This window comes from Strigops habroptila, chromosome 9 (genome assembly GCF_004027225.2).
Source record: "Strigops habroptila isolate Jane chromosome 9, bStrHab1.2.pri, whole genome shotgun sequence".
Classification (NCBI taxonomy): Eukaryota; Metazoa; Chordata; class Aves; order Psittaciformes; family Psittacidae; genus Strigops; species Strigops habroptila.
The window spans coordinates 22,774,420-22,799,773 of NC_044285.2; the positions used below are offsets into that span (position 1 = coordinate 22,774,420).

Here is a 25,354-nt window from a genome sequence, read left to right on the forward strand (position 1 = left end):
GCGGCGGGGCTGTGCTGCTCCCGGGGCCCTTTTACCGGCACCGGCGCCGCGCCCGCCTCGCCCCGCCCCGCTCCGGCTCTGCCCCGGCTCTGCCCCGCAGCCAGGCCCGCGGCGCCCAGCGAGGACCCCCCGGTGCGGCCCCGCCCCCTCCGCCGGGAGGGGAGTCCGCCCGCCGGCAGGCGGCAGCGCTGCGCGCGGGGGGCGCCTCTCTACGCGCCGCCGGTGACCAGCGCGGAGTCGCCGGGAGACCGAGGCGCCGCTATGGAGCCGCGCGCCGCGGCCTGGGGCCTGCCCGTGTCCGGCGGGGGCTGCCCGGGGCCGGGCGGCGGCGCCAGGGGCCGGGGGGCGGCGGCGGCGCAGAGCGTGGCCGGTGCGGAGCTGCGGGCCGGGCGGCGGGAGCCCTGCGTGCTCAGCCTGGCCCGGCGGGGCGGCCGCTACGGGTGAGCGCGGGCCGCGGCGGGGCGCGGGGCTCGGGCCGGGCGGGCGCCTCGTCCCGGCACGGCCGGTTTCTCGTGCCCCGCCGCCGAGCCCGCACTGCGCTGGTCGCGGGGACCCTCCGCGGGGACGGGGAATCTGCGGAGCTGCCGCGGCAGAGAGCGCGGGCGGGCGGCACCTGCCCCCGGGGCGGCCGCGTCTGCCCCGTGCCCCGTCCGGCGCACGCAGCCCGGGCGGCTCCGCGGCCGCCGGCCCCTTTCCCTGCTCCTCTCCCATAGTACAGCGATAGGGATCTGTAAACGCGGCTCCTGTGCCTCTGTGACGGTACGTGAGCAGGGAGCTGCTCCTCTGCTCTTACACGCTTTTCTCCCGCCTCCAGGATAGTTATCCAGTCCCAGGAGAAGGACAGTTCCGATCCGGATTACATTCCCATCAACAGCCGCTTCAGATGTGTGCAAGGTACTGTTGCTGGAGCCAGCACCGCCGCGTGTCAGCAACCCCAAACTGGTGGCAGTTGTTGCCCTGCCCGTGAGCACGGGTCCGGTGCTGCTTCCCCCTGAAACTAAAACTCGCCTCTCCTGGAATGCTGCTTCCTCCTCGCGGGTTGGCTTTACCTGCCAGCACTCAGCTGGGGGGGACGTGGTGGCTCATCAGTGCTGGGCTTGATGTCAGGCAGAGCCTGAAACCTCGTGCCTGCTGATGTCTGTCTGTGGGCTCCGTGAGGGCGCTGCTTGGGAGCTTTAGTCTGGTTCCTGCATGTTTAGATCAGAACTTCTGTGGGGGCTGGTGAGCTGTCAGCTCCCAGCCACAGAACGGGACTGAGCTCCAGGCCTTGCCCTGGGAGAACTGGAACAGAGCGCCCATCCCTGGGGCAATCACTTGTCCAGGAATGAAAGCACCTTTCCCTGGGGTGGCTGAAAGCCTCTGTGCAGCCCAGCGTGGTTCGGCCCATCACTTCGGTGTGTGGGACAAGCTCTCATGTTCATTGTCAGGTTGGTCTTTCCCAGAGTGATGCTGAACCAACTGTCTGGGTGTGCAAGAGCTCTGGGTGTTGGGAACCTCCCCTGTGACTCTGGGATGGATGGTGGGAAGTGACTGTCCAGACAGGCCTGTGCCTTCTGCCAGAGCATGAGTAGTACAGATGCAGGTCACAGCTGCTCTGTGGCGGGCAGCAGGCAGTGTGCTTCCGGAGTGCTCAGTTACTGCAGCATCCAGTGTGGCCTCTCCTGATCCCATGTTTCTCTTTCCAGAGGCAGAAGAAACGCTGCTGATCGATATAGCTGCAAACAGTAAGTTTCATAACTGCAGTCATGGGACTAAAGCTGCTTTTGGGGATCAGGCTGGGCACTGCCACACACTCATTTTACCTTCAGAACCTCCTTCCGTGCTTTGTGCTTGTCTTTGGCCAAGCAGGGATTGTGTTTCCCCTGATGATGTGCTCTGGCTCTTTGACAGTCGGATCTCATGGCAGACATGGTCTTAAATGCCCAGATTGAAGTGTTGGCAGTTGGTCAAAGTTTAACTTCTTCAGTCCTTTCTCCAGGCCCTGCGTTGCTGTCAGAACCACCCTCAGCTCCCTTCGTCCCTTTGGCCTGTTCCTGGGCCAGGGTTACAGTGGCCTGTGTCAGTGCTGCCAGTGCTCTGGGTAGCCACCAGTGCTGCTTTCCCCTTCAGGAAGTTTCTCTCGCACTTTTAGAGCTCACAGTAGGGAGGAGTATTCCCAAAACCTGGAGAACACAAGTGGTGATAGCCCGAGCAGGGGAGGGGGATCTCGGCGGCGCAGGGCTGCTAGCTTAGGTGCAGATTTCCATTGGAAGCGGGAGCTGGATCTGGCTTTCACGGCTGAGCTCAGAGGACACCCAGAAACCTGCCGCTCCTGGGGTGCAGTGTCCGCAGCCGCCTGGGCTGAGGGTGTCTGTGCCTGCAGCAGGCTGCAAGGTCCGCATCCAGGGTGAGGAGGCAGCGGAGCGGCTCTTTGAAATCCCGGATGAGGAGCGTTGCTTGGGGTTCCTGGCGGAGGTGCAGAGCATCCAGGAAGGTAACAGAGCTGCAGGGTGTTTGGGGTGGCCCCACTGCCACCACTTCCTCACTGGCCTGATGATTATTTTTCCAGCCCACCTGAAAGCTTCTCCTGTGGAGCCCAAGGACTCATCCAGCTGGCATCAGGTGGAGAAGAACCTCCCGGGCCTCTCACAGGCCTCTTCTTCAGGTACTGAACTGACTGTCATCTCTCATAGAACCCCAGCCTGGTTTGGGTTGGGAGGGACCTTAAAGCTCCTCCAGCTCCAACCCCCTGCCACGGGCAGGGACACCTTCCACTAGAGCAGGTTGCTCCAAGCCCCTGTGTCCAGCCTGGCCTTGAACACTGCCAGGGATGGGGCAGCCACAGCTTCTCTGGGCACCCTGTGCCAGCGCCTCAGCACCCTCACAGGGAAGAGCTTCTGCCTAAGAGCTCATCTCAATCTCCCCTCTGGCAGGTTAAAGCCATTCCACTGCTATTATCACCTGTGTTTTCACTTTCTGTGATCCTGCCTTCTTGATCTGAGCAGTGTTAAGTGGTTTCTCAGGCATTGTGCTGGGTTTTTTTCATGACAGGGGCTCTGGGGTTTGAGGATGACTTCAGTGCTCTGAGCCTGGAAGAGAAAAGAAACATGCAAAACCACCAAGCATGCTCTCACCGGGACCCCCCCCCCTCCTCCCGTGCCTCAGAACAAACAGTAAGTAGCATGGGGAATCTGTTCCCTTTTTCCGTTCTCTTCCTAGACAGCAGAACCGGTTTTGAAGCTGCTCTCACTTCCTTCCTAGATTCTACCGAGAGAGAGAAGGTTCATCCAGAGACGAGCCAAAAGTGACCAACACGATGCGCAAGATGTTCTTGCCCAGCAACCAGTCGGGGCAGCGAGAGGGGCTCATCAAGCACCTGCTTGCCAAGAGGGAGAAGGCATACGTCAACCTTCACAACTTCAGGTCAGAGCTGCCCCGAGAGCGGTGTGCGCAGGGCCGCGGCGCTGTCAGCTCTGCTGGGGACTCGCCTCCAGGGTTTGAAACCTGGCAGCTGCTGGCGTGTGGCCGGCTCGGGTGGCCCAGCAGGGGCAGAGCACGCTGAGGGGCAGCGAGTGCCCGTGGTGCAGCTTCAGCTCGTGTGTGTGTGATCTCTTGACACCTGGCTTGGGTGGAGGGAGGATAAAGGTGCTGTCCCACCACACTGTCCTGGTGCTGCCCCACACGACGTGGTGTTAAAAGAGCCAGATGTTCGCTGGCCCTGGTGAGACGTCCTTAGCTCTGTAGCATGATGAGTGTCACTGAAAACCAAGCCTAGAAGAGCTTCAGGTGCCCCGTAGCTGGCGTGGCCCCGCGCTGGGACAGCTCACACATGTCTGCTCCCAGCCTGGGCGCTGCTCTGAGCCCGCTGGAGGCACTGGGCTGACACTGACACTGTCACTGTGTTTCCTAACGGTTCAGCTGCTTTTGTGTTGCAGATTTTTTGTGGGAACATGGAATGTGAACGGGCAGTCTCCAGACAGCAGCCTGGAGCCCTGGCTGGTGTGTGACACAGAGCCTCCAGACATCTACTGCATTGGGTGAGCAGCAGCCACCTCGTATGCGCGCATGGTGCTGGACTTCTTACTGCTCCTGCTTGGATCCTGCTGGGCTGTATTTGTTATAAGCTCCTGTCGTGCTCTCAGAGGTTCCACAAAGCTGAGCCATGTCTCAGAGGAGCTGTCTGAGGGGAAAGAGCCAGTTGGATGAGGCAGAGTATTGGGTTAAAGGCTGACATGACATACCAAAACATCCCTTGGGGCATGCACAGAGCTCTCTGGTTGTCCTCCACCCAGAGTAATACTGGTCAGAGGCAGTCGCTGGCGTGTGTTGTGTGGGGTCTGTGGGGAAATCCTGCTGCTGCATTTAGCAAGTGGGAGTAAGGAGCTTCTCTTCCGAGAAGAGCTGTTGCTGGAGGCTTCTCATTGGCCTCGCTGAGAGTGAGCTGTCGGCGAGGGGGGACGTGCTCAGTGAACCGGGTTTTGTAGGTTCCAGGAGCTGGACCTCAGCACGGAGGCTTTTTTCTACTTTGATTCTACAAAGGAGCAGGAGTGGCTGGCTGCCGTGGAGAAGGGCCTGCACCCCCACGCCAAATACAAGAAAGTGAGTTCTGTTCAGTGCTGGGGGGCTTGTCGGGGGGTTGGCACGATGGGAAGAGAAACGGGCTGGCCCTTCCCAAGCACGGTGACTGGAGGAACCAAGGATGTGTGCTGGGCACGTGGGTGCATGTTAACATGCCGCATTAAATCTGCACAGTCTGTTGCTGCCCCACAGTTGTAAGGGGATATTGTACTTTGATGTAGAAATTTATGAAGATGGGGATCAAAACAAGGTGATAAGTACAAGGTGGGTGTCAGGGAGGTGATGTGCTCAACAGAATCCCAGCAGCGGGTTCAGGGTCTCTGTGTTACCCTCTCACCCTTGTACTGTGGTAGCAAGGCGTGTCTTGAGCTGGTAAATTCAGTTAATAGCTTTTCCTTGAAGGAATGGGATAATTTGTGAGGTGAAGTCTTCCCGAGGCTGCTGCCTTGGGGCAGAACTCGGCTGTGGCAGCAGGACGTTGTGCTGGCTGGTTCAGAGCAAGCCGTTGGTTTTATCTGTGCCATAGCAAACGTTTCTACCAGCCAGGAGTACCTGACTCAGTTTCCCCTTCCTCCTCTGTGCCTCTCACCCCCCTGTCCTGCTTGCTTTGTGTTGAGCTCAGTGGCTCTTCCAGCTGACCTGGGATTTCAGCTTCACCCCTCGCTACACAGGCTTAATCCCAACACATCTGAGTGGTTTTATGCCTCTAAAGGGAGCGTGTGGACTGTGCTCGAGGAGATTAGGCTTTGTCGCTGGCTTTCTAAGTTGTGGCCCCACTGTTTTGAGGGTACCAGGAGGTCACGGGCTGGGGAGTGCGTTGGCACGGGTGAAAGATCAGCGCAGACCTGCGCTCCCTGCTGGGGCAGTGCATGTCAGGGCTGTGGTAATGCCTCTGGGCTGAGCTCTGCGGTGGAGAACTTCCTAGCTCCAGAAAGAGGCTCTTTGCATTAGAGAGCAAGGGTTTTCTGAAAAGCAGAGAGTTTGTGTAGCTGGGAGGTGGCTGCCTTTTGATACTCCATGTGTCAGGCATGTTTACCTTGGGAAACAAGAACCCTTCTGTCTGCTCCTCACTGCCTCCACGGTAGTTCTGAGTAAGCAAAGGCGAGCACTGACTCCCAGCTGGACCCGTGGCCAGCAGCTCTCTGTGAGAGCACTCAAGGTATCTTCCTCTGGTGCTGACCTGAGCGGAGCCAAAGGCTGAGACCTCACCAGCAGCTCTGCTACCTGTTCGTTACGTTCCTTTTACCTCATGAGGTGAGTTTTGTTTGTAGGGAAGCACCAGAGTGGGGACTACAGTGAGTTCAGCACAGCTGGTGGCTACTGGGGGTGACAGATTGTCCTCCAGAACCTTGCTTTGGGACAGGAGGTCCTGTGGGTGGTGGTGCAAGCAGGGATTGCCTCCAAAACATGATGAGGAGTGGGGAGAGCCAGAGAATCAGGACAGCAGGCAGATCAGAACTGCCGCATCCCACTGCCAGGCTGGGAACTGAGGATCCAGGATCCCTTTTACTGTTGCAGGTGCAGATGGTCCGTCTTGTTGGGATGATGCTGCTCATATTTGCAAAGAAGGATCAGCTGAGCAATATCAGAGAGATCGTGACGGAGTCTGTGGGCACGGGAGTCATGGGGAAGATGGTGAGTCACCAGCCCCGGTCCCTGTGAGAACAGCACGACCGGGTTTGTCCTGGCCTGAGCCATCCTGTCTCCTCCCCGGGGCCTCTCCTTCTCTCACTGCTGCTCTCTGCTCTCCCCAGGGCAACAAGGGCGGCGTGGCTGTGAGGTTCGTGTTCCACAACACCACCTTCTGCATCGTCAACTCCCACCTTGCCGCTCACGTGGAGGACTTCGAGCGGCGGAATCAGGACTACAAGGACATCTGTGCCCGGATGAGTTTTCTAACCCCGGACGAGAGCCTACCTTACGTCCACATCATGAAACACGAGTGAGTTTGCTTGGCTGGTTTCCCTTTTGAAGTGGTGTTGAATAATCCAAATCAGACTCAACCATGTGTGCAACAAAGCACATAAATGAAGTTTTCGTAAACGTGATACAAATGATTAATACTTCTGTAGTTAACACTTAAACCATTTAAAAACTGGACATAAAACACAGACTGGATGATAGTACAGAAAAAACTCCAAATACTAGATTATCCTTGATTTCTGCTAATGGAAATGTTGAGGTTTGGCTATAAACAGGAAGAGCTTTGATGCCAGAGCGGGGTTTAGGTTTTAATCTTTAAATGAAAGCTTTATGGGATAAAGAGCAAGTAGCACAAGTGTTTCTTTAGCTGCTGGTAATGGGAAGGGTGAAGGCCTGTTGGAAAGCCCAGAGAGAAGCGGGGTCAGAGCAGGCACTGATGAGGTACGACTGAGACACAACCTCATCAGGAAGCCAGCTCTGCTTTGGCAGCTCTGCCTCAGCCCGTCCGTGCTAGGTGGGGGATGCAGCAGTGGCCTGGGCTGGCTGAGAGGAAGGCAGTGGAAAAGGAAGTGGCAAAGCCGTGGTGCCAGAGCAGCCTGACAGCCCGGCCCTGCGTAACGAGCCCTGTCACTGCCCTCTTCTGTGCACCAGCAGAGCATCACTACTCGCTCGACTTTGTGTAGCCTGAGAGGTTATGAAGCTGCTGAGATGCTGCTTTCCCTTCGTTAGAATTGGTGATGTTATGGGGCTGTTTTCAGACTGAGGCAAGCTCCAGTATCTCCCAGTAAACCAAGTCTTCCATCCTATGAGGGATTCCCCAGAAGAATAAGCCCAAAGGAGATGGGCTTAGTGCTGTAGTGCCAGAAATCCTGCTGCCAGACTCGATCTTTCATGTCTCCTTTTGTCTTCCATGTGTCTCAACCTCAGCCACCAGCCACCCACCATCCATTCTCCTACACCCTTCTCCCCTGCATGGCCTGTGTTACTAACTCCTGGCTCTTCTTTTGCATGTTTGCCTCTGGTTTCAGTGTTGTCATCTGGCTGGGAGACTTGAACTACAGGCTTTGTCTCCCTGATGCCAGTGAAGTGAAAAGTCTCATCAGTAAGAACGAGCTTCAGAAGCTGCTGACATATGACCAGGTCAGTGAACTCTGCTTATGTTTGCTCTGTACTTTTGAGGGCATCTTGGTTTGGGATGTGCCTGTGCTTGGGAGGAGCTGGCAGGTAAGTGTCTGTACATGTAGACACAGACCCTCAACAGAGCTGGGGGTATCCTGGTGACATCAAGCCCCCCAAACAAAAGCAGATTGTACATTATAACGGTGTTCTTTGGGTGACTCTGGCAATTCCTGCATCTTTGCATCTCAGTGGAAGAGTTCTTCCTCTCTTACGTACAAACTACAGACTAGAACATCAGAATTGGTAACAGCAACAGCAGCTGCTGCAGTCAGTGTTCTGGAGGAGGTGTTGATTTGGAGACCAGCACCTGTAGCCAGGGCAAGGCTCTGTCTCAGGCAGGCTGACCCCAGTTCTGTGCTGAAGCTTTCCCCCCTCAGCATTTCCTTGCAGCTCACTGAAAACCGGGACAGCACCAGATGTGCCTTTAAGATGAAGGGTTTTACCTGTGAAACATGAACAGAAATCATAGAATCATAGAATCATAGAATCGTAAGGGTTGGAAAGGACCTTAAGATCATCTAGTTCCAACCCCCCTGCCATGGGCAGGGACACCTTGCACTAAACCATGTGGTCCAAGGCTCTGTCCAACCTGGCCTTGAACACCGCCAGGGATGGAGCATCCACAACCTCCCTGGGCAACCCATTCCAGTGCTTCACCACCCTCACTGTAAAGAACTTCTTCCTTATATCTCGTCTAAACTTCTCCTGTTTAAGTTTGAACCCATTACTCCTTGTCCTACCACTACAGTCCCTAAGGAAGAGTCCCTCCCCAGCATCCTTGTAGACCCCCTTCAGATACTGGAAGGCTGCTATGAGGTCTCCACGCAGCCTGCTCTTCTCCAGGCTGAACAGCCCCAACTCTCTCAGCCTGTCTTCATACGGGAGGTGCTCCAGCCCTCTTATCATCCTCATGGCCCTGCTCTGGACTCGCTCCAACAGCTCCATGTCCTTTTTATGTTGAGGACACCAGAACTGTACGCAGTACTCCAAGTGGGGTCTCACAAGAGCAGAGTAGAGGGGCAGGATCACCTCCTTTGACCTGCTGGTCACGCTTCTTTTGATGCAGCCCAGGATATGGTTGGCTTTCTGGGCTGCAAGTGCACACTGAAGCCGGCTCATGTTAAGCTTTTCGTCAACCAACACCCCCAAGTCCTTTTCTGCAGGGCTGCTCTGAATCTCTTCTCTGCCCAACCTGTAGCAGTGCCTGGGATTGCCCTGACCCAGGTGTAGGACCTTGCACTTGGCTTGGTTAAACTTCATAAGGTTGGCATCGGCCCACCTCACAAGCATGTCAAGGTCCCTCTGGATGGCATCCGTTCCCTCCAGCGTATCAACCGAACCACACAGCTTGGTGTCGTCGGCAAACTTGCTGAGGGTGCACTCAATCCCACTGTCCATGTTGCCGACAAAGATGTTGAACAGGACAGATCCCAACACCGATCCCTGAAACCTGTAACCACTCGTTACAGGTTTCCAACTGGACATCGAGCCATTCACCACAACTCTGCATGCGGCCATCGAGCCAGTTTTTTATCCACCGAGTGGTCCATCTATCAAATTGATGTCTCTCCAATTTAGAGACAAGGATGTCGTGCGGGACAGTGTCGAACGCTTTGCACAAGTCCAGGTAGATGACGTCAACTGCTCTGCCGCTGTCCATCAGTTCCGTGGCTCCATCATAGAAGGCCACCAAATTGGCCAGGCAGGATTTCCCCTTAGTGAAGCCATGTTGGCTGTCACCAACCACCTCGTTGTTTTTCGTGTGCCTTAGCATGTTTTCCAGGAGACACTGTTCCAAGATTTTGCCAGGCACAGAGGTGAGGCTGACTGGTCTGTAGTTCCCCGAGTCTTCCACCTTCCCCTTCTTGAAAATGGGGGTTATATTACCCTTCTTCCAGTCATCGGGAACTTCACCTGACTGCCAGGATTTTTCGAGTATGATGGACAGTGGTTTAGCAACTTCATTCGCCAGCTCCTTCAGGACCCGTGAATGGATTTCATCAGGTCCCATGGACTTGTGCACGTTCAGGTTCTTAAGATGGTTTCGAACCTGATCCTCTCCTACAGTGGGCCTAAGGTCTTCATTCTCACAGTCCCTGCATTTGCTTTCCAAGACTTTCGTGGTGTGGTCAGAGCATTTGCTGGTGAAGACTGAGGCAAAGAAGTCATTAAGAACCTCAGCCTTCTCCAAATCCATGGTAGCCAGTTCTCCTGATAGCTTCTGGAGAGGGCCCACGTTGTCCCTAGTCTGTCTTTTATTTGCTACGTATCTATAGAATCCTTTCCTGTTATCATTTACATCCCTTGCCAAACTTAATTCTAGCTGGGCCTTAGCTTTCCTAACCTGGTCCCTAGCTTCTCAGGCAATGCTCCTGTATTCTTCCCAGGCCGCTTGTCCTCGCTTCCACCTTCTATAAGCTTCTTTTTTCCCCTCTGAGTTTCCTCAGCAGCTCCTTGTCCATCCATGGAGGTCTCCTGGCCCTCCTGCTGCACTTTCTTCTAGTCGGGATGCAACACTCTTGAGCACGTAGCAAGTGATCCTTGAATACCGGCCAGCAGTCTTGGGCCCCCCTGCCCTCTAGGACCGTATCCCATGGAACCTTACTAAGCAGGTTCCTGAAGAGGCCAAAGTCTGCTTTCTTGAAGTCCAGGGCAGTGAGCTTGCTGCATGGTCTTCTCACTGTCCTGAGGATCTCAAACTCAACCATCTCGTGATCACTAGAGCCAAGGCTGCCCTGGAGCGTCACGTTTCCAACCAGTCCCTCCCTATTGGTGAGCACGAGGTCAAGCATGGCACCTCTCCTTGTCGGCTCCTCTATTGCTTGAAAGAGGAAGTTGTCTTCCACACAATCGAGGAACCTCCTGGATTGCTTGTGCCGGGCCGTACCGTCCCTCCAACAGATGTCAGGATGGTTGAAGTCCCCCATGAGGACAAGGGGCTGCGAGCGTGAGGCTGCTCCTATCTGTCTGTAGAGCGCTTCATCCACAGAGTCCTCTTGATCAGGCGGCCTGTAACAGATCCCCACCGTAATGTCCCCCGTTGCTGTTTTCCCTTTGATCCTGACCTACAAACACTCTGTTACCTCATCACCCGTCCCCAGACAGAGTTCCATACTCTCTAGCCTATCACTGACATAGATAGCAACACCCCCTCCCCGTCTGCCTGGCCTGTCTTTTCTAAACAGCCTGTAACCTTCCATTCCGACACTCCAGTCATAGGAACCATCCCACCATGTTTCTGTGATTCCAATGACATCATATTCCCGTAGCCTTGCACACATCTCTAATTCCTCTTGCTTGTTCCCCATACTACGGGCGTTTGTATAGAGGCACCTGGGCTGAGCTCCAAATGCAGCCGACTCAATGGCTGGGGCAGCTGGAACATCTCTACATCGCTCCAAGCACTTATTACAGGTGCTGGCAACTGACCGGGAATGTTGGGATGGATCAATGCTCCCCTCCCCCAACACATCTAGTTTAAAGCTTTCCTGACCAGCCTGGCAAGCCTCCTACCAAAACAGCTCTTCCCCTTCTTTGTCAGACCAGCTCCACCAGCCTCCAGTAGATCTGGCCTCCCAAATAGAGCCCCATGTTCTAAATAGCCAAACCCCTGACTATGGCACCACCATTCTAACCATTTATTAACCTGCCAAACACGCCTAGCTTTTTTAAGGTCCTCCCCTTTGCCCTGGAGAATCGATGAAAAAACTGTCTGAGCTCCAGAGCCCCTAACCACCTCTCCCAGGGCTCTGTAGTCCTTAATGTTTTCCAGGCTACTGCTATCTATATCTCTAGCACCCACATGGACCACTAGGAGGGGGTAATAGTCAGCAGGACTTACTAGAGCAGGCAGCCTCTCAGCAACATCCCTGATCCGAGCCCTTGGCAGGCAACACACCTCCCTCGAGACTGGATCAGGCCAGCAGATGGGTGCCTCTGTGCCTTTCAAAGTAGAGTCCCCTACTACTATGACCCTCCTCTTTTTCCTGGAGGCACCAGTAGTGATCCTCTTTACTGGTGGATCAGCAGGATGCTCATTAGGTGTGGTGGGTGCTTTCTCGTTAGCCCCCTGCAGAACTGCGAAGCGGTTCTGGGCGGGGACATCAGATTTAGGAGGAAGCCCCTTGTCGTTAATTGTCCTCTTCCTCCTTTTTTTTGTTCGTTTTTCTTGTGACTAATTCCCAGCTTCCTGGGTTGCTGCCCTCCTTCTTTCCTATATGAGCAGTGCTGGACGTTTGCAGCCCCTGCGCAGTTTGGGCCTGGAGCAAGCAGCCCAGCTTCCTCTCAGCTTCCCTGGCATCTTTTAGCTTTCCAACAGCCTCCCTCAGCTCAGCCACCTGCTGCAGGAGGACCTCCACCAGGGCGCACCGAGTACAGCCCTGTCCATTGTGCACCCTCGCCTCACGAGACCAGTCGAGGCACTCTCTACACTCCGAGGTCTGCGCCGCAGCCTCCCCTCTCATCGGCTCTGTCTGGGTGCCTACGCTGGCCACCGCTGGGGCAGAGCTCCCAGAGCGGGCCCTGCTCCTGAGGCGAGTGCTCACCATCCCGCTCGCTGCCCGCTCACCCTGCCTGCGCCAACTGCCGCGCCAACTGCCGCGCCACACCCTGACTGACGTGCCACGCCCTGTTCGCCGCGCTCCCTGGGATGGGTTTTTACCCACTGAGGTCTGGTGCCGTCACTCCTGGCGCCGCCCCCTGTGAGTCAGCTGCTCGCGTGAGCTGAGCTGCCGGCTCCTGCGCAAGTCCTGTCGAGGACTTGAGACTCCCTCGGTCGCTCTTGCCGCTCCGAACTGAGGCTCCTGGACGCTGTGCTTCCCCCCGCTCCGGTGTTAAAAGGCGTCCTCTCTGGAGATACTCACCTCGGCAATTCGAGGTGGTGTGCCATCATCTCTGACACACACCTTCACAGTGAATCTGGTTGGTTCTGCTCTGCGGCTCGTTTCTGTGCTGTGGGGCTTCGTGCAGCAAACAACTGTAGCTTGGATTTTTGTGAGGAAATCAACTCGGGAACAGGAAGGTGGTGCCAGGTTCCCAGCCCAGCACCCTGCGGGAGGCTGCTGCTAGGGTGATTGGCACGGGAGTACTAATGATGGTGATGCTTAAGCCTGAAAACTAGTGAAGGTGTTTAGCACAAGTGGAGCAACTAATATTTCCCTTTAGTGTTGTTTTCTGTCTGCATGTTCTGGGGGGCAGCACTGTGCCAGAGGGTGCTCAGTCTGGTTAGGAAACATTCCACTCCTGCTGAGGTTTTACCTTTGTTGAAGGTTTGAGGTCTGAGGGGTGGTTTGGGGGTGTCTGGTGAACCCCACAGCCCCAGGCTGCAATTGCTCTGCCTGTAGATCCACTCTGTGACACTGCTCTGTGTGTTGGGGGGGTGTTTGGGTGGGTTTGCTGTGGTTTACAGAGTTCTTTCTCTGCTTTAGCTGAATATTCAGCGCACTCAGAAGAAAGCGTTTGCAGATTTCACCGAGGGAGAGATTAAATTCATCCCCACGTACAAATACGACTCTAAAACAGACCGCTGGGACTCCAGGTAAATCACCTGCCCATGCACACCTTCACCTGTGACACAGCATTTCCTCATAAAATGTGTCTTCCTCCTTCCTGGAGTTGGCAATCTCTCCCAGTGCTGTGCAGGTGGCTGGAGTGCGCAGACAGCTTTGCACTCCTTTGTTGTCCCTGTTGTCTGGAATAGGCAGAGCCTGTGTCTGTTGACCAGGGACATGCCTTAAACCTCAGTTGCTGCTGATTCCAAGAGGTGAAGCGTGCACTCAGAGGTGGCCCTGCACTGGGGAGGGTTCTGCTACCAGAGACAGACAAAGGGTGTGAAAGGAATTGGAGAGGTTAAGGAAGCACTCTCTGAGTCAGCCTGTCCCCTGACCTGCACACAGTGGTTCCTGCTTGGTGCTTCCCGCTGGCATTCCTGCATCTGCTGCAGAAGTTTGCTCCAAATGGAGAAACTCCCAAGGAGGACTTTCAGACCATGCAGTGATTGGGTTTTACTCTGCCTGTGTTTATGAATCAGCCCACTAGTTAGTCTGCAGAACGACAGCCCAGGGTTCAGAGTTCATAACGTAGTAGTAACAGCTGAGTAGACTTTCTGTAGTGGAAACAATAGCAATGGATCGGACTGTAGTGGGCAGAAAGATCTGGCAGCAAAAGAAACCAGGGCAGCCTGGGTCACAGTGCACAGGGCTTCAGGCCGTGGAAGCAGCCATGGCTGAGGTTGGTTTGTTTCCTGATGCTGGAAAGGATGGGGAATTTCAGCTACTGCATAGGGAAAGGGGAAGAGAGCAGAAGAAATGGCGTGGTACTTGGGTGGAGGGAAGCGATGGGAGTTCAGCCCCTCTGCGGAGGCAGTCGATGGGGGCTGAGCTGCCAGGCTGAGAGGAGCCGCAGCTCGGGTGCTTCACTGGCATTGCTGGATGTCCCTGGCAGCCTGTTTCCCATCGCAGTGGGAAGTGCCGTGTGCCGGCGTGGTGTGATCGGATCCTCTGGAGAGGGGGGAACATCACCCAGCTCCGCTATGGCAGCCACATGGACCTGAAGACCAGTGACCACAAGCCCGTCAGCGCGCTCTTCCGCATCGGGGTAACGACTCTCGTGTGCTGGGGTGGGATCAGCCCTGCGTTCCTTCGGGAGGGGCTGTGGGATCCAGGCACCTCTGCTGGGGCTGTTGCAAGGGGACAGAGTAGTAAAGCCAGGGTGTGTCCATGGAGGAGGTGTGCTGCTGAGCCCCAAACAGCGCGGGGCTGTGGCTGGGCTGTGCACACAGGACAGCATCACCCCATGGTAGGGGGGGAGGTCTGGGGTTTACCCCAGCTGGTGTGGTCATGCAGTGACGGTAAGTGACTGCTTCAGTGGCGCTGCTTGGCTTCCAGGCTGTAACCCAGGATAGCTGCTGCTGCTACAGTCAGCGAGCTGCTGGTTTCTTTCCTCCGCAAGGAGACACAGCAGAAAGCTGCAAATAGGTGTCCCTGCTGTTGCAGTGTTGCCTCTGATGTGTTACGAGAGCGTGTCACTGGTTCACATCTGGATTTCTGTAATGGTGAACAGCTGACAGCAGATTTGGGTCCCCCAGCTTGCCAAGTGGAGACAGTCCATGTCCCTATTTGCTATCTCCTACTCTTTAGGTAGCTCAGGTCTCCTTAAAGGAGAGCTTTTCTCCTCTTCCTCTGGAGAATCATGTGCAATACTGTGGGGTGCCAGTGCTGTCCCCCAGAGACCACCCCCAGGAATCTCCCAGCAGTGTGGTCAGTGGCCGGGAAGACCCAGGTAACATCAGTGGGGGTAAAACATGAGTGAAGTTGCACACGCAGCTTGGAGGTGCCTCCACACATGCAACTTCTCTCAGCCTCCCAGCTGCACACAGCAAGTGCTTAGAGAAATAGTTCACTCCTGCAGCTGGCTCGTGATCAGAGAGTCCCAGTGAAGGGGGTCAGGAAGTTTGCTGAGTGTTTCCTGGTCTCCCACAGGTAAAGGTTGTGGATGAGCAGAAGTATCGCAAGTTGTTTGAAGACATCGTTCGCTTTATGGACAGAATGGAGAACGACTTCCTGCCTTCGCTGGAGCTAAGCAGGAGAGAAGTGAGGATGAAACCTGCCACTTCCCACCTTGTCACTTCCCAAACACAGCAGCCGTGGAAGGGCTAGAGCTACTTTTAAGGACTTTGATTCAGTAAACTGGATAGTGGGAAATTGAACTTTATCCGTTATCTTATGCTTAGGAGTTGGATTAGAAGGGACATCTTGGCTTGGCTTCTTGGCAGGTCTTCTGCTGGGAGTTCTGCGTTGTGTGGGCACTTCCCATCACGGGCTGCCGCTGCACAGTCTGGGGGCCTACCTGGGTGTCCCCTCCCGGCTACTAACCTGGTTTGTTTTTATTCTTTGCTCTGCAGTTTGAGTTTCAGAATGTGAAGTTCCGTCAGCTGCAGAAGCAGAAGTTCCAGATCACCAACAACGGGCAGGTCGCCTGCCACTTCTCCTTCATCCCCAAGCTGAACGACAGCCACTACTGTAAGCCATGGCTGCGGGCCGAGCCCTGTGAGGGTTACCTGGAGCCAGGTGAGGTTCACCATGGTTTCTCCAGTGTGTGCTGGTGGAGACTCCGTCCCCACCTCCATCCCGTCCATCCCGTTATTCCCATGTCTCGCCTTTCTTGCCATCGTTCCTGGCTGTTTCTCTTCTTGGTTTTGTGGCCTTGGTCCCTGCCGCTGTATGTTTGTCCTTGTCACTCCTTTTGGAGAGTGCCTGTGAGTTCTTGAGAGCTCCTGTCTGTTGCAGATGAGAGCACGGACATCTCCCTGGACGTGTACGTCAGCAAGGACTCGGTGACCCTCCTGAACTCTGGTGAGGATAAAATCGAGGATATTCTTGTCCTTCACTTGCACCGGGGGAAGGATTATTTCCTCACCATCAGTGGGACCTACCTGCCCAGCTGCTTCGGCACCTCCCTGGAGGCCTTATGCCGAATGAGACGACCGATCCGAGAAGTTCCAGTCACCAAACTCATTGACCTGGTGAGTAACAGTGTTCTGGAGTAGCTCCCTAACAGGGAGAGAGCAAATTCCACTCTCTTTACCCCTAAAAGCAGGAGTGATGCTCTCAGTGTGGGTCAGCTGTGCTGCCTCCGAGCTGGTGCACTTTTTCTGGAGCTTGATGTGCTCCTTTGTTCTTTCCCTCCACCACAACCAATGGCTTTGGACAGCCTCTGCTTTACCCCAGTTTCTGAGTAGGTTCTAAATGTTGTTTGGAGGAACAAAAAAGGGCTCCCAGCGCCTTGTGTTGTATGTTACTGTCATGCTGGTGCTGGCAGGCTCAGCTGGGTGGCACTGCCATGTCACAAGAGGTATGCCTGAAACGCTCTCCTCCGAGGTGCCCAGGGTGCTTCTGCAGTGACAGGGCTCCAGGATCCTTTTCCTTCTGCCGGTTGTGGCACTCACGCTGCTCGGGGGAGGAACTAGCAGAAGCAGGACCGAGGGAAGGACTCTGGTGCTGGTCGGTGTGCTGATGAGCACAGCTCAGCCTGTGGCTCAGTCTCGCAGCCTCTCTGGCCAGTTCCTCTCGCCCTGACCACCGTGACCCAGCTCTCCAGCAGCCACACCAGGCTCTTGCTGCCTCCCACCATTCCCACCTTTGGCCGTGTCTACTTTTCTCCCAGGCCCAACATAGGGAAAGGCTGGTTTTATATCAGAATTCTGGGTTTGCCATCACAAGATCAGGTGAAGCAGAGCCCAGGAGGCGAGATGCAGGGTTTGCTGCCTTCATTCACGCAGCTCAGGCTCCTCGTGCTCTTCAGGGTTCAGTTGAAAGTCAGTGTTGTTCTAGAAGTGTGTTAACTTGGTCTGGAGCATCTCATTGCTCCTAGGGGCTGTTCCACCTGCCTTTTCCTGCTCAGTGCTCAGCACTGACTTCTTACTTGATGGGCAGGAACTCGGGCCCACTCTTACTTTCTGCCCTCACAGGCACATGTTGTTGCTTTTCTAAGAGTACTTTGAGGCTGCTTCTGCTTCCTTTACCTTCTTCTGTTATTCAGTGAAACATACAGAAGTACAGGAAGCAAACCAGGTACAGGAAGCAAACCAGTCAGAGAAGAGTACCCTGTCCCCATATGTGCAGCATAGAAATAGTCTCTGCTGTTGGTGAAGTCAGTGTGACTGCAAGACCTTGATCAGAACAAGTTAAGCAAGCTCAAGGAGCACTATGTAACTGCTCAAAGCAAAATGCAGTCACTTGGATTATAAAGCTGCCGTCATGTTAGAGCTATTTTTAGGTCTTTTGGTTTTGACCATACCTGTGAGCTGGGAGATGCCCGGGGGCAGGAGGAGCCTGTCCCGCAGGCAGAGCAGTGCCTGTGCTAACCCAGAGGTGTTCTGGTCCTGTTGTGTGATTTCACTGAGGGTTGTGTGCAGGAGGCAGGCAGCGTGTGTGTGTCGAGAACCATTTCCCCTCCTGCACATAGGTAGCGTTAGGGCTCGTCGTTCACTGCACTGGGTGCTTCTCGCAGCCTGGCTGGGCTCTCTGTGTTGTCTTCAGCAGAGAGAGACCTGGAGAACACAAGAGGCCTGAGAGGCGGTTTGATGCAGGGTAGCAGAGGGCAGGTGGGAGCTTGCTTGGAAATGGCTCCTGGTTCTCCTGGGAGAAGCTGCTGACACTTGAGCATCCCGCCTGTGGGATTTCAGTGTTAGTGTCTCATCCTGGTTTTGTCTTGGGAATCCTACTGTGGGCTTTAAAAAGCTTCTTGAAGAATCTGTGCCAGGAGCAGGTTAGTCTCACGGAGCCAGTGGTGCCGAACAGCACAGAAGAGAAGTGAGCAGCAGGGCAAGCAGTCAGGTAGGTGGGAGTGAGACTGCTGAGGTGACTCGGAAGGGAGCGGGCTCCTGTGCAGCCTGGCTGGCTGCTTCCCAAACCTGGGGCTGGGAGAGGAGCCTGCGCCAGCTCGTGTTCTGAGCGAGCTGTGCCCTGCAGGAGGCTGGGCTCTTGTGGCTGAGCGAGCCCCCAAAGGCAGCAGCACTGCAGGACTCGCAGGGCAGCATCAGGATGCCTGTGGTTGTGTCAAACTCAGCCCTTGAATGTGTTTCAGTTGCTTCCACCCTGAAATGTTGATCCCCCAAACTCTGCTTGGGCAACCTGCTTCGGTTTCCTCCTGTGGGCTCCACTCAACAGCTTCTCCCTCTTCCCCACCAGCCTGCGGTGTGCTGGTGGATGCTGAATGTTGGGGTTGCCCAAGGGATGGGACATGCAGCCTGGAGGGGCTTTGGTGAGCTCCTTGCAGCGTGCTAATGCTATTAGGTCGAGGCAGCCCGGGGTTTTGAGCACAAACACTCATTTCCCTGACCATGCACAAAGCTGCTTAGGGGGCCTGGCAGCTCCACAGCTGCCACACGCTCAGGAACACAGATTTAGGCTGGTGAATGTTTTATCTCTGGCCTGGTCATGGGGGAAGGTGGCTGAAACGATGCAGGAATATTGATTTCTGACCAGGAAGATTTGGGAAGGGGAACTTCATCCTGGCGGCCACCTCTCAGCCTGGGCTGTTCTGTGTGTGAGCAGCGCTGCTGCCAGGCCCCTGTGAGGAGTTGGTACAAATCCTGGCGAGGTTGGGCATCATGTGAGCAGGATTTGTGCTCATTGGCAGGCAGATCTCTCGCAGCAGGTTTAACTTTGGCCGTGTCAGCAGAATGCATGAGGACCCGGCTTTCACGGGCCCTTGTGATGCAGACTGGGTTTCTGCTTGCTCGGAGCGTGGTTCTCCCCCCTAACCATACTTTTTCCTCTTCTCTCTTTCCCACCGCTCTCAGGGAGAAGACAGCTTCTTAGAAAAGGTAACACAACCCCTGGCTGGGGTCCTGCTTCTTATGACCTGTCTGTAATGAATGAGTGTCCCTGTTGCCTGCTGCAGAGGGAAGGGGAGGGGGTGCACAGGCAGCGCTTGTCCCAGCAAAGCCCCCTAGCACCGCTGTGGGCTGGGTGAGAACTGCCTCCCACCCATCCCGCACATCCCACCCATCCCACCCATCCCATCCGCTGCCAGCGCACAGGGTGACCCCGCAGCCAGGACGGGGCCAGCCCAGTTTTCTGCTCAGAGCTCCCCTTGTTGTGGCAGCAGTGAGGGGTATTCCCAGAAACCACTGGCACCCTGTGGCATACCTGAGTTGGCTCTAACCGTGCCCATCCGGTGCGGTTCACCTCAGCACCCTGTGCAAAGGGGGCTGAATTAAACACTGACATGTTCTGCTCTTTCCATCTTGCTGTGTCCTTACAGAGGCTGAGGAAGGGCCTTGCACAGGGACAGACGTTCCTCTGCTGCCTCACAGCCCCCCGTGCAGGATTCCTGCTTTGCCTTGCACTGATGCTCTGCACTGGAGGCCGAGCGGGTCAGATTGTCACTGAAGGGCAAGTGGGAGATGCTGGGGTGTGTGACAGTGACATTCCTGCTCCCCTGCACCCGTTCAGACCTTTGGTGGCTCATTGGAGCTGGCTCCGTGCTGGCGTCCTGGGGTGGGTGGCTTGTCCTTCCCCAGGCTGCCAGAGCAGTGGCAGGGTAAAACAGGAGAGGGAAGGGATGAACCCTCTCAAGAGGGGATTGAACTCGGGTGTTGAAGCAGATGAAGCTCCCAGGCTGCTCCTGGCAGAGGGGAGGGAGGAGGCTGGTGCCTGCCTCTGGGAAGAGCCTTTTGCAGAGCATCCTCCTTCCTACATCGTCCTCTTCCCTTTCTCCTTTCTTTCGCCTTCCCTTCGCCTTCCCTTCCCCGCACACGGCAGGAGAGGGCGCTCGGTGCCCGGCCAAGGCACACGGGAAGCCGAAGGCTCCTGCTCCTCCTCCTCAGCCCTCAGGAGCCCCGAGCCGCCGCCTCCTCCTCTGCTCTAAGCCGCCGGGGTCTCTGCCTTGGGGGTATCCGCAGCTCTCTGGTGATGCCAAGGGCAGCCTCTGGCACTGCCCCGGTGCCGCAGTGCCCTGGCCAGGGGTTTGCTGCTGAGGAGCCCTTGGCTCGCAGGGAGGCTCCACAGCTCTCGCCTCTTCCCCCTCGGAGGAGGGGAAGCTGTAACGCTCCAGCCCAACACGCTGCTTCCCGGCCCCCTGCGTGCTCGGGTGAGCGGGGCAGCGCGTCCCAGTGTCTGCTGGCGGTGTGCAGGGCAGAGCTGGGCCCTGCGTGTGGCTACTGCCCGTGCCGGGGGGCTCGTGCCAGCCCGAGGCACGAGCTGTGAGTGATCGTGTGAGGGGTGGCCACCACCGTCCCCTCGGCTGGATGGGGCTCGGAGCAACCTGCTCTAGTGGAAGGTGTCCCTGCCCGTGGCAGGGGTTGGTGCTGGAGGAGCTTTAAGGTCTCTTCAACCCAAACCAGGCTGCGATTGTGTGATTGTCACAGAAACTGACTGCGGGACTGTTTGGCTTGTGGTGCTCCTCTGCTGGTGTCCTTGGGTTGTGTCCCCTGGGTTCTGCTCCTGCTCCTGCTGGTCTCTTCTGGGGGCTTCTGCTGAATGGGCTGCAGGAGCACTGTGCATGGCTCTGCCCTGGGAGCACGCAGGAACAGGAGCGACTGTAAAGTGATAGTAAAACCAAGCAAATCCCACTGGTCCCGGTAAAGATTGTGCTGCTGGAGGCTTCTGAGCAGTTGAGCTCGTCAGCTGCTTTGCATGAGTAAGTGGGAAAACGTGATGGTGGTGTCGGGACAGTCTGTGTTCAGCAGATCCTCTCCTTAGGAAAATGGGGAAAGGAACCTGAGAAAACTGGGACCTGTGGAGCGGTGGCTCTGTGCTGTAAGGGCAAGTGAGGACGGATGGGCGCTGGGTCCTGCTGCTTCCCCTCTCCAGGCTTTCCCCACTCAGACCCTCTGGGGGCACTGGGGTTTCCCTGACACCTCGTGTGCTCTTGGCCACAGGAGAAGTCTGTGCTGCAGATGGGTGCCCTGGACAGTGAGGAGGCCGGCGGGATGCCGCTGCAGGTGCCGAAGGAGATGTGGCTGCTGGTGGACCACTTGTTCAAGCACGCCTGCCACCAGGTGAGGACAGAGCCCCGTGTGCTGGGGCTGCATTCATCACTGGGCCCTGCAGATCAGCCCGGTTTGGGGGTCGCAGCCTCCATCCTGCTGTCACTGTGTGCCCCAGCCTCTGTGAGGAGGGTGACGTTGTCCATCCCTGTGCTGCTTTCGGCAGGAGGACCTGTTCCAGACTCCGGGCACGCAAGAAGAGTTGGAGCAGATCATTGACTGCCTGGACACCAGTATCCCTGAGACAATCCGTATCCTTGCTGTGCCTGACTTCACCAGGAGCCAGCTGGATCACAGCTCTTGGGAGAGCTCGTCTGTGACCTTTAACTGCAGGGTCCCCTGTGTTCCCCCTGAGATAACCTCTCTTGAAGCTGAATGTGGGCTGGCTAACGCAGCCGTTAGGACAGAGCTCCGGAAGCTTCTGCAAGGCTGTGCAAGAGCTGAGGAAGGGATGATGGAGAAGGGGCTGATGGAGCAGAGGACCTATGTGGAGCTAGAGCGGGGGGCAAACGCAGGAGCGCAGGGTGGGTGGATGAGCATTTTCCGTGGGTGGGGGCCAATGGAGGACGAGGAGGAGGAGGGTGGCTTTGGTGTGAGGGAGCGGTGGGGCAGGCAGCACGCAGGGAGCTGCAGAGGCAGGTGGAGGGGCCGGAGCTGGGAGGCGGGTTCCATCTGCTCACATGCCCCTTGATTCCCACGGGCCCAGCGGGCAGCAACCACTCGGTGGCTGAGGCGCTCCTCATCTTCCTGGAGGCGCTGCCGGAGCCGGTGATCTGCTACGAGCTGTACCAGCGGTGCCTGGACTGGTCACACAACAGCCGCCTCTGCCGGCAGGTACGGAGCTGCCGCCAGCTCCTGCTCCCACCCCGGAGCTGCCCAGGGCCCTGGGGCCGGGCCTCGCAGTGGGTGGGGTGACCCGGGTGCTCTGGCCAAGCAGCATCTCCCAGCGGGCCTGGTGGCTCCCAAAGAGACCCCACAGGTGCCTGTGTCACCCTGAGCGTGTGGGAAGAGCAACCCCGGGGAGCGAAGAGCCTCCCCCTCCGCTGCTGAGAGCTGCAGTTCCTCTGCTCCCCTGGACCAGGAGTGGCTTTTAAAGCTGGGCAGCAAGCGAGGCCCAGCACGTCCTTGGGCAGAGGAAGAGGGTTTGGGGCATGGTTTTGGTACTGGCATCAGGAAACCTCTTGTCCCTGTCCTTGTGCGGCTGCTGTGCAGCCAGGGGGGTGAGAGCTGGGATCTGTCAGGAACGGAGTGGGAAGCAGCCCCCGGGCAGTGGGAATTCTTGCCTGGGGACACTGTTATCCCCGAGGCAGAGGGGTAACTGTTATCCCCGGGAGCCAAAGCCCCCAAGTGCCACCTTGTTGCTCACCACCTGGGCCTGTGGCTCATGCAGTGGCCACACAACGGCGTCAAGGCAGTGGAAAGGGGGAATCTCTGTCCGTGGAGCCCAGCCCTGGCCATGGTGGTGGAGCTCAGGGGGTTCCCTTCTCTCTTCTCTGCAGGTGATTTTTCAGCTGCCCCGTTGCCATCGCAGCGTGTTCCGGTACCTGATGTCGTTCCTCCGCGAGCTGGTCCGATACTCTGAGGACAACAAAGTCAGCGTCGCAATGATCGGTAGGTGCCGCTTCTCCGCTTCCCCCCAGCCCCGGTGCTGGCAAGGTCTCGTGCCCGGCCCCTCACGCGTGTCCCTGCCTCTGCAGCTGCTCTGTTCTCCAGCCTCCTCCTGCGCCCGCCGCCCAACCTGGTGGCCAAGCAGTCGCAGCAGGACCGCCAGCGCGCCACCAACTTCCTCTACAGCTTCCTGCTGGCTGGGGACGAGGAGTGAGCCCTGCCTGTGCCGCCAGCCCCGTGCTGGAGCCAGGCCTCCGGGGAGGCTCCCAGCTACTGCAAGTGCCGTGTTTACAGTCGGAAGGACGTGTTCCCCTCTCCTTCCCACCGCCGTACCCTGCGCTGCAGAGGACCTGCACGCTCACCGCACTGCCAGCCACGCCAGGAGCCTCCTGCTCTCTCCCTGGCTGGATCTGGTGATGCCCAAGCACTGTGCCACCGGCCCCAGCATCCCCACAGCAGTGTCAGTCACGCTTTTCTCTCCTTTCCACCCCCTCTCCCTGGAGCTGTTGCGGGGCAGGCGGGGACTGTGGGTGCTGCTGGAGGGGCCATGGCCCCGCGGGTGCACGTGCTGCTGTGCACTGACTGTACCGCGAGAGCCCTGGACTGGCGTTGGGTACGTGTCGCCCTGTGCCCCGCAGCAGACCCAGCCAGCCCTGATGCCCCATCACTGTGCCATGGAAGCTGGACTGCAGCTTTCCAGGAAGATTCTCTGGACATTCAACCTCTCCCCGTCAGTGGAGTGTTGTTACCCCCTCGCCTCCCTCCTGGGGCGCAGGGCTCAGCACGCAGCTCTCCCTCCTGCACTCCCTGCCTTCTGCACTGTCACCCGGGCCTTGCTCTGCTCTGTCCCTTTCCTCTGCCCTAGCTTCCTCTGGGACACGTGGTGGGACAGGCAGGGGGCAGCACCCTGCTCCTCAGGGCTGTCCCTGTGGGTGGTGTGGGGCAGGGCGCAGTGCCTGTCCCTGCCAGCCCCACTATGCGGGTACAACAGGCTGGGTGCCGGGGCGGCTTGGATGCTGCCCTGCCCCAGACACTGCAAGCGGGGGAAGAAGGTAAGGGAGGGAAATGAGGCAGAAATGCACCCTGAGGCCCGGAGAGCAGCTCTAGTGCTGGGGATAGCCCTGGGTGCCAGTGGCCAATGGGTGCGGGAGGGAGGACAAGTCCCATGGAAACACTAAGCAGTGTCCTGCCACCTCAGGCCAGGGGCTCCAGAAGGCCGCTGCTTGAGGTGGGGCTGCAGGGCCGGTGCCCAGCCCGTGGTGTCCTGTGGCTCTGTGGTCCCCACTGAGTGAGCTGCTGGGGGCTCCCGACCCCGGCTCTTCTCTTTAAACTTTTTAAATTACATAATTTATTGGGAAACCGTTGGTTCCAAATAAACCTCCATTGTGCCAGGTTCCCGGGGCTGCGCTGGTGTCACCATGTCGCTGCACTGCACAGCCTGGGTGGCTGCTGCAGCATCCCCTGATGCAGAGCTGCGGCTCAGCTCCGTCCTCCCTGCCCAGGGCTCACTCTGAGGGGCTGGAGCCTCCTGAAGGCAGCTGAGCCCATCCTGGGCCCCTCCCAGCACCGTGCTGGGCAGAGCTGGGGGGCAGCAACGGAGATGCTTGTCCTGGTTCCTGCTCTTGCTCCTGGGCAGGCTCCTGTCACTCAGGCAATGTGCAGCCCTGTGCCGGTTCCCCATTTGGCACACACCACCCCAGGGACGGTGAAGCCGGCACGGAGCAGGGCCTTGGAGAGCAGGCACAGAGGGTGCTGGTGCCGGTGCATGGCATCGGGCTGTTGCAGGCCTGAGCAGCAATGTCTGGGTCCCTCGGGCCCCGCTGGAGCAGCGGTGGAGGAATCCAGCGCGTCCTGCCACAGGAAACGGCAGCCGGTGTCATCTCCATGTGCTTCCTGAGGGCTCCTTGAGAGCAGGGCTGTGCCTGGGCAGCTGCTGCAGCCCCGGCACCGAGGGACCGGCGCAAGGTGCCGCATTGTTCCCGCGGCCGCCACATTCCTGCCACTGCCGGCGGAAATGCCAGAGCAAGCACGAAGCCCGGGTGGTCCCCAGGGATGGGGCTGGAGCCTCGGCCGGCGCATCCTCCGGGCCCAGCCCAGGGAATGGGGCTGCTTGGGGGTCTGTGGGGGCTGCTGGTGGATACTCTGCGCCCTGGTTGCAGGTGGGGGGCTCAAGCTGCCTGTCAGCCCACCATGGCCATCAGCAGGACTGAGGATGCTGCTGGTGTCTGGTGGTGGGGCTGAGGGAGCTGGTAGCAGCCTGTGGTGGCTATGAGCAGCCAGGATCTGTGGTGCTGGCAGAGTCCTGTGTCCCCCTGCATGGCCATCACTGGGGTGAGCCCTGCCCAGCCCCTGCGTGCATCCAGAGGTCCCCAAGCCCTGGAGGGCTCCAGCGGTTGCTCAGCCCATCCCCATCCCCTCTCCCAGCACTCCCAGCATCCTTGTTTCCCCTCTCAGTGAGCCAGGACCCAGCAGAGCACCATCCATGCCATGCCGGGACCAGCACCGGCATCCAGGACCCTGCTGGCATGGTGCGTGGCTGCTGCCGCGGCACACAGCACATGGGGAGCGTGAGGAGCGCGGCAGCCCCCCACCTGC

At 57.4% G+C, this 25,354-nt stretch overlaps 1 protein-coding gene across 1 annotated transcript; it reads left to right on the forward strand.

Moving 5' to 3' along the window:
- The first annotated feature begins 228 nt into the window (after window positions 1-228).
- OCRL (OCRL inositol polyphosphate-5-phosphatase) lies at window positions 229-24,154 on the forward strand. Its single transcript, XM_032920177.1, is given in 23 exon segments — window positions 229-440; window positions 815-894; window positions 1,686-1,724; window positions 2,363-2,644; window positions 3,031-3,119; window positions 3,121-3,152; window positions 3,241-3,402; window positions 3,915-4,016; window positions 4,464-4,578; window positions 6,076-6,192; window positions 6,312-6,499; window positions 7,509-7,620; window positions 13,086-13,195; window positions 14,118-14,253; window positions 15,138-15,248; window positions 15,560-15,725; window positions 15,945-16,180; window positions 18,962-18,985; window positions 21,044-21,163; window positions 21,318-21,402; window positions 21,858-21,985; window positions 22,651-22,762; window positions 22,849-24,154. Coding segments are annotated over 23 exon segments (2,850 nt in total). The 5' UTR covers window positions 229-261; the 3' UTR covers window positions 22,974-24,154.
- The last annotated feature ends 1,200 nt before the right edge of the window (window positions 24,155-25,354 follow it).